This window comes from Aptenodytes forsteri, unplaced genomic scaffold, assembly GCF_000699145.1.
Source record: "Aptenodytes forsteri isolate BGI_AS27 unplaced genomic scaffold, ASM69914v1 Scaffold73, whole genome shotgun sequence".
In the NCBI taxonomy this organism is placed as follows: Eukaryota; Metazoa; Chordata; class Aves; order Sphenisciformes; family Spheniscidae; genus Aptenodytes; species Aptenodytes forsteri.
In genome coordinates this window covers 3568148-3576780 of record NW_008796215.1, presented here as the reverse complement: position 1 = coordinate 3576780, position 8633 = coordinate 3568148, and the positions used below count along the sequence as shown (strand labels likewise).

At 40.7% G+C, this 8633-nt stretch overlaps 1 protein-coding gene across 1 annotated transcript; it reads right to left on the bottom strand.

Annotated features, from left to right (window-relative positions):
- Positions 1-54: 54 nt before the first annotated feature.
- Positions 55-6816, bottom strand: STYK1 (serine/threonine/tyrosine kinase 1). The gene is made up of 9 exons (XM_009288519.2): positions 6735-6816; positions 5682-5825; positions 4460-4708; positions 4005-4186; positions 2245-2328; positions 1780-1988; positions 1497-1537; positions 1138-1234; positions 55-436 (listed from the first exon to the last, which is right to left on the bottom strand). The coding sequence occupies exons 1-9, from the start codon at positions 6799-6801 to the stop codon at positions 232-234; spliced, it is 1278 nt and encodes a 425-aa protein (XP_009286794.1). The 5' UTR covers positions 6802-6816; the 3' UTR covers positions 55-231.
- Positions 6817-8633: the final 1817 nt, after the last annotated feature.

The following is an 8633-nucleotide window of genomic DNA, read 5'->3' as shown; positions in this document are numbered from 1 at the left end:
ACAAGTTGATTTAATAATAATAATAATAATAATAATAATAATAACAACAACAACAACAACAACAACAATAATAGTTTGTTGTTTCAGGCGTGGAGGAGAGATCTGATATATATAATGTGTTTGAAAAACAAAGGGATCCCTCCCAACATACACACCTCATTCTGAGCTTGCAAAGTGTCTAGAAAGGGCAAACTCAGAGAATTCTCCTTTACCAACATGTGAAAGGGTCCTTCAGAGGATAGTGTATTCACTCACTAGACTGTGCACATCAACACCAGCAACACTAGCATAGAGTTCAGGCACCACTAGCTCAGGCACCTGCAGTACCGCATGGTCATTGCTGGTCTTTATAGCTGTTTGTAGGGACCAGATCAGGTCTGCTGGAGAAGGCCGGTTAGTTGCATTCCACTGCCAGCAGGATTTCATGATGCCGTACCTGTAAGATGGAGAAGTAAGGAGGCACTGGGAATGAAAAGCACCAACATAAAGTTTTACTACAGTCAAGTCATCTCATATTTAAAATGTCTAGAGACCTCCTCTGTTTCTGCTTCATATAAAGTTCTTTCAATGACCCTCTGAAATTTGCAACCACATAATAAAGTATAGGGACAAAGGCATGCAGTTGTTTGCAAGGATGTCAACTGTGAGTATGGGAAAAGGGAAAAAGATTGTTTGGTATTCCCTTTTGAAACAGCAACTGAGACTCCTTATTGAAGAAAAAGCCTCTGAACATTATAAGAAATTATGTCTTCACAAGAGGAAATATAATGCCTTAGATCTTCCCTGTGGATGCTTTGTTCATTTCAGGGAGAATCCCACAACTCTGAGGAGAAAGATTACTCTGGAATAGTCCTGCACCTTGCAGGGAAGCAGTGGAGCAACAAAATGCAAGGGCAGACATGGAAACAGAAACGAGCAATTTTCAAAAGCAGGAAAGAGAGGTTTTGGCAATCAAAGTTTCATGCAGCAGAATCCAGTAAGGAGATGTGGCAGACGTGAGAACAAGTCTTCTCAGCTAACAGGTAACTGTTTTGTATAGCCCAGACTTAGAGATCTTTAAGATCTAGTTTTGTATGTCTCATTTCCATTTAGCTCTGCAGATCTCAAGTTCAGTTGTCCATAAAGCAAGTGGCTTACATGGCTTGCCGGCAGCTTGAGGGCTGCTTCATAATGTTCCGTCTCTGCAGGTGTGATAAGATGTCAGAAGGTGGCACCTCAGGATATGGTGGAGCACCTGGAAGGGCAAAAGGAATTAAGGTAATGGCTGCAGATAGCAGCTTCTTTATAAGAATGCCTTCCTTCCCTACCAAAATCCATTTTTTTCCTACCACAATTCACACTGACAGAAAGTCTAAAAAGAATTGTCAAGACTTTGCAAGTTGGAAACAGGATGCTTATTTAAACGGTCTGATTTTACATTCTGAAATTTGAGATTTTGGGTCTTGTTAATTCGCTGCTTCCCTACATATTTTTTTATTATCATTAAATCTTCTTACCTAATGTAATCATTTCATACAGTAGAATTCCAAAAGACCATCTACAAGAAAAGAAAACAAAGCAATGTTAAGTTTCCATTCTAGCTAGCTAGCTTAAATACATACAAACAACTAGGCGTGACCTGCAGAAATGAGAAGAGAAGGTATGAGCTATAAAGTGGAGCATTATGCTGAGAACAGCTATGCCTTACTGTGAACTTCAGGACATGACATGATACATAAAGGAGTGAAAGAGACAGGCCTGACAGACAGATGAACTTCTAGTCCAAAAATCAAATCATACATGTCTGCCTTGATGGTGGGGGGTTTCTTCAGGAGCTTCTCTGGAGCCTGCCACTTGACTGGCACAATCTGTGTGACTGAGTTGGCACCGTATGTGTGAGTTTCATAGGCCAGACCCAAACCACAGAGCTTAGCAGTGAAGTTGTGATGAAGGAGGACATTCCTGGCAGCGATGTCACCATGGAACAACTTCTTCTGTTCAAGGTAAGCCTGGAAAGTTGGAAAAGAAAGAGACCACAATAATTTTAAAAGGAATTTTAACTGAAATAAATTTTCACTTAGTTTATGCCTGTCTTCCATGCTGTGGAACAGAGGTGTACGCTCATCAAAATAATGCAAGCATATTTGGCTCAGTTTTAACAAAGCACATCCTCAGTGCTTAGGCCAAGAAGACTTAGGCCACTGTGCAGACTTGTGTTGCAATCAAGCAAGAAAGGAAAAATGCAGTGAATGTGAGCAGACTTACCAGAGCTGCTGCAACTTGCTGTCCAACTTCATATACTTGCCTCTCAGTGAGGTCATAGGGGATACCATCCATTGTCATTACATCCTAGAAAAAAAAGAGCAGACCTTGGATCAAACAAACGCCGTAGCTGTAGGGCACTAGGGAACGTTTCCTTCTAATCTAATAAAATGAATACTATCTAATCTTACGCTCTGCCAGCGAAGTTCACAATTGGTCATAAATTGACTGAAATATAAGGGTACATGGATGGGTGATGTGGATGGATGGATGGTGTGCTGCATAAGGTAAGTACAGTAGAGACAACTGGTAGGTAAATTGAAGGGTGGAGAAGGGATGAATAGGTTAGACAGAAATGGGCAGAATGACAGTGGAGAATGACAATCCATACAGATGAATGAAAGATCTATTATAAATTAGAATGATGAGTAGAAAAGCACATTTATAACATATGAATGGTTATCTGGTATGAGACTAGCAGTCCATCTCCCTTACTACCCTGCCTGTAGCAGTGACCCCAGGCGGATACCCAGATGAGAGAAAGAGAATAAGGTAAGCACACAATGCTTTTCCTGTGTAGTTTTCCAGCCCCCCAACTAGTTTCAACTTAAGGACTTCCTGAGACAGTTATGGTTTCAACATGTTCAGTAACCTTTGAAAGGTTATGTTCCATGAATGTATTCGCTCTTGTCTTGAACCCACATAAAGTTTCAAAATCCACAGCAGTCAGTGGCAAGGAATTCCATTAGTCAACTCCCCACTTCATGAAGAACCACCGCCATTTGTTTGTTTTGAACATGGCATTTAGTAGCTTTATTTGTTACCACCTTGTCCTTCTGCTGAACAAGACAGCGAGCAATCTCTCTGTATTTACTGTTCCAGATGTAGGAGAATGATGGATTTATCTAGTGACATGGCAGAGTTTTGTTTCTATGCCTTTCTTAATAACACTTAATACTTGGTTTCTTTTTTGGCTTGAATTAACATTTTCATCAGACTGTATATTTTCATACAATCAGTCCCATGATTTCAGTCCTCATCAGCAATGGGCAGATATGAGGCCATCATTACATATGTGAAGCTAGGATTGCTTTTCTACATGGGCATCATTTCATTTTTAACTGTACCGAATTTCATCTGTTCTTTTTATCAGCTAGTCTCTCAGTCTTGGAAGATCCTTCTGCAGTTCCTCAGGTCAGTCCTTGCCTTTAGTGGCTGGTATCATTGGCAACCTTCATCACTTCACTGTCATCCCATTTTCTAGGTTATTGATACATGCAACGAACAGCACCAGGTCCTAGCATATATACCACCAGAACTTCATGGGTGATCTCCCTCCGTGCAAGTACCAACCTTTCACTTTTATGCTCTGTTTCCTGTCTTTTAATCAGTCAGCTGTCATTCAATGACCCTCTCCCTGGTGTCGTAACTGCTCTGTTTTCTTAAAAGCATTTAGAGTGGGACGTTGTTTAAAACTTTTTAGAAATTCAGGTAGCTGTATCAACTCTCACTCCAATGGTCTGCAAAGTTGGACTTCGCTTTACAAAAGTATGTCAACTTCTCCAAACTATATCATATCAATCGAGATATCCACTAATTCTATTCCAGCTTAGACTTGTGTAGAACTTCTTTGGGGGACAGAAATAGTTTAGACTGATATAGATGGATGCATGGAGAGAGTAAAAGAATAATCTATGACTTATGGATAGATATGTACCTAAGGAATTTAAGAAGATATTCTATCATCACTTCTTTTGACTCACCTTCCGACATGTCCATAGAAATGTCAACAGGTCACCAAGAGACACATCTTCCATGATCACATAAAGTGGGAGCTGGTCTACACAGCATCCAACCAGTTCAACCAGGTTCTCATGATGACCAAGATTTTGATGGAATTTAATCCTTCCCAGGAAATCCTTTACTACCTGGGGACTAGCCAGGTCTGAAAGAACGAAAAAAAAACCCCACAAAAAACCCCATACAAAAAAATGAAATGGAGGCAGCAAAGAACAGGGTGAGTAGCTTTTAAAATCAACATGAACAGCAATCTTCTTTAGTCCTACCAAGACACTCCTACCAAAACACCACTCTGACTAGCTAACACGATACTGAACACATCTTGTTCTTGCCCAGTAACGACTGCAAAGTTCTGCCCAGCATCACGTCTTTGATCCTGGATATCTGTACCAAAGTGGATCCTGGCCATGTGCCTTACCTTGTAAGGCTTTCAACACTACAGACTTAGTCTCCCCAGGGTTCCCAGTTTCCAGTTGTGCTCTGTAGATGTTCCCATAGCGGCCATGTTTTATCAGCTGCAAGGTGCCTGGTGAGAGTTTCTCTCGCGGTATCTCCAGTTCTTTCAGAGTCAAGGATGCAGAATTTAGCAGGCTTTCCACAGATGTCTCACTCAGCTGGATATAGTGGTTGTCTGTGGAGCTAGATTCCTGCTGATTCTTGTCATTCACTGACAAAAACAAATACACATGATGCATAAAAGCAGACAGATGAACTCTTGTAGTAGGTGGCAATGCCCGTCCTTCTATCCTCTGTGATTTTTGCTCCATACTGTTTTGGAAATCAGGACAAAGTAAGGAACTGTTATTGTATCTTACTTATGCTGCCTCTTGAAAAGGTAAAGGAATTTATCTCCCACTCTATTTGATGAAAAGGCAGAATGAGTCTGGAGATCTCTACTATATTTAACTATGTAAACTTTCTAGATAAGATGCATTTGTACTTGCTTCCCATGTGCTGAAGCAACAACTATTTTCTTTTATCACCAGCTACCAGTTGTTATGAAAGTGACATGCACAGGGTGTTCCCACAAAGGCCCTATCTTTGTTCTTAATTATTTCCCTTTATATAGGCTGAAGAAGCTTTTTCCTCTACAATCCCAAAATAGTTCAGAACTGGATTTTCATTTCCACACAGTAACATGTTTGCAGTACCAACAAACCTTTCCCTACCCCTTCACCAGTCCCTGTTCTATTTCCTCTTGTCCCCATAGGAGACAGCAGCTTGAAATTAAATTTCTTAAATGACAGTATAGAAAGTGGATTAACTAGGTGTGATCTACATCAAAACGACTGTCATTCATAATTACCCCAGTGAAACTCTCCTTGCAGTAGCATCTAGAAGGCTGTTACGTAAACACACTTTGCAGCTCTCAAGTGATGTCACCACAGTACGTTAATCAGCCTACACGGTATGTTGCTTTAGGTTTTCTCAGATCCATCTGTACTACAGATTCCACTATTACTACTGCAAGTGGGGTAAATCAGGGTTCCCAGTTTTTCTAATGTTCACTGGATTGCTGAATACCACTCAGGCTCTTCATAAATGCTATCGCCTAACAGCTCAAGCAACGGGGAAATGGGATTGACTTCTGGCCACTGAAACCAACACTCTTTCCTCTGGTTGAAACGCATTTTTTTTACCTTGGTGTCCAGATGATGATGATTGCTCCTGCTTCGCTCGCAAGCCTCGACAGTGGAGCCAAAGGATCACAGTTAGCACAATGACAAAAAAACCCACAAGGAGAACTGGGACAACAATCACTTCAGTCTGATATTCACGCACAACTATCAGCAGAAAAAGAAAATGGGAAGCCAAGGAATAAGCAGCACTGCCTGATGCACATTGGTTCTGTATAACGAAGTAGTAATAACTTATTTCAGTAACTTTCAACCCCAGAAACATGTGTATCTATCCTCTGCTCTTTGGAATAGCAACTGAACACTGTTAGTGCTGCCACCCTATTTTTCAACAGTGCTGAGTACCTAAACTGCATGAAACCACTGGGACTCCCGCACTGAAGGTCACTTATTTAGATGCCTTAACACAGAGGCTAGGAATTGTAGCCACGCGTAAGTATCATCCACCAGTGAAACAGAGCAAGCCCTGGCAGAGGGACAGGAGGGAGATGGGAAGGGCTGGATATTACTGTGCCATCACAAATGCACGTGCAATTACAGGTTCAGCTCCTTCCATTAAAATTATAGGGAGCATTTTAAAGAAAACAGGGTGTGGTCACCTTTTTTGGATTTGACCAGAAGACATTGCAATTAACAAGGATGTTGCAGGTAACTAACTCTCTTAGGTTGCCAGATTTGGAGGTGGTGCTATTTTTGCGTAGGGCAAGACCACGTTTCAGTTCCCAAAGATGACAGAAAGTCATGAAATCAAAATTTCACAAGACTGCTCCTTAGGGAAGCCTCAGGGAATCTTTAATGACTATATTATTCCTCATTCAAAGTAGAAATACTCTAAAATGGCTAGAACTATGTGAGATGAATCCCACCACAAAGGATGCATCCCCTTAAAAGTTTCTACCCTGAGACACAATGCAGGGAGAGCTCAGTCAAATCCTGCTGTGTGGGCTGGGATGCAGGTGGAGGAGGGGAAAGGGCTTGGCCCACTTTTTAGCAAAAAGCTGGCCTTCCTGCTCAGCATGTGAAAGCTTATTACTTAAAGGAATCTGTGAATCTTACCACATAGCTTGTCATTGCTATTGCATTCCAGTAGCATGCGTGTTAATCTTTTTACATCCCCTGCCATGTTCAGTTACAAGCAAGTGGGTCTCTGACCTCTGTCTTCTGTACAGACACAAAGAATATTAATGAAATTTATCAGGAGGAAGGATGATTTACGAAGCAACAAGCGAGCTGAATATGGAGCTTTCTACCCCTTATGATCAGTGGTTGTGTGAAGAAGCAGCACTGGGCCTTCAAGGCTTAGAAAATACAGGATATCCACTATCAAATCCTATGAATGGTTGACTGCATGACCAGAGAGAAGTTAAGACTGTTTGTTCTACAGTGCTTCACAAGTAATTGGGTAGGCATATGCACAAAAAATCATAGTCATTAACTTAATTATATTTAAAGAATAGCTAATACACTTCTAGTTAATACACTTCTTAAATGCCAGAATGGCTCAGCCTTTTATCTTTTGGTCTATAACAAATGAACAGATCAGCAGCATGCATACAAAATACCTGTCATCCTTGACTACAGCCCCTGCCACAACTCGTATTATTGTTACACAAAGACGAGGGAAAAAAAAGTCTTGTCATTAGGGCTCTCTGGTATCGACTCCTTAACACTGCCAGGTCTCTAAGTAATCTGAATCACATCATCTGGAACTCTTCTGCATTTGTAGTTGAAAATCCAGAGCCTGTGCAAGCATGCACCTTTACAGCTGTAATTTCAGCTATCCCTAGCCTAATCCCTTAGCATGTGCTAATCATACACCTACAAAACCTTCTGATTGTGTAAGTGCATCTGTCATGTGTACAACCCTGCTCAGACAGGGCTACATTCATCAGTGTATGCCACTGTCTTTGAGTTGCACCAGAACTGCAGATCAGCTGCAGGCCTCCCAAAACACATCCCTGATGTAGAATTTCAGCTGTTCTGCATTACAGATTACTGAGGACTGAAGTCGTAAGATAGGAATAGGCTCTGTGGTGCTCCATTGATTTACATCAGCAGAGGACCTGGACTACTATTTCTAAATTGTGAAAATCAATGCGGTGAATAGTGATGACTGACAGAAAGGCAAGGCACATACAATTAGCCACTGTTTCTTATAAACATTGCCAAAAATTTAAGACTTAACAGCTTCACAAACAGTATCATCTAGAATGTTTTACAGGCATTGGGACTTCTATTCTGTAAGTATTTTCTTTATTTTCAGCTATGGGTTCAAGGCAATTAACCACAATGGCAATTGTTAATAATAATATATGGCATTCTTATTGATACTAATACGGTTTTAGGGAAGTTGCTCATGGATGAAACATTAAACAGAGTTTGTTCTCATACTTAAAATTAAGGGGTGAAATTATGCTTTATCAGTTGTACAACAGAGGCAGCAGAAAGAGGAAAATGGAATATATCTGCACTTTTAAGATATCACAAAAAGTCCATTTCATTTTTTATTTCCTTTGATTCTTAATATGCTAGCAAATTCACCTGTTTTCAGGGTGTGGCTACAACATGAATCCAATCACAGGAGCAATAATACAGTAGTAACACCAAGCTTTTCAGGTACACTCTGAAAGCAAGCACACTGAGTCAGTCTACCTTGGCTGTAACACATACACACACTTACACACAAATAAACAGGTATCACCATAAGAGGAACAGTTCTAGCTTCTTTCACTTTCAGATACACACAGATACGAAAGACACGTATGAACAGACATGACAGCATCACAGAGAAATGAACTTTAGGACCATTAGCCAGCTATCATGTTGTATAATCTGAGTCATAAACAGTCCAAGCTCCATCTTAACACTAGCTAATGACTTTGCTTTGTACAGATGCTCACTAGAAATGCACACTTACATTTAAATGATGTGCATGCACAGGCACACATAAGCACA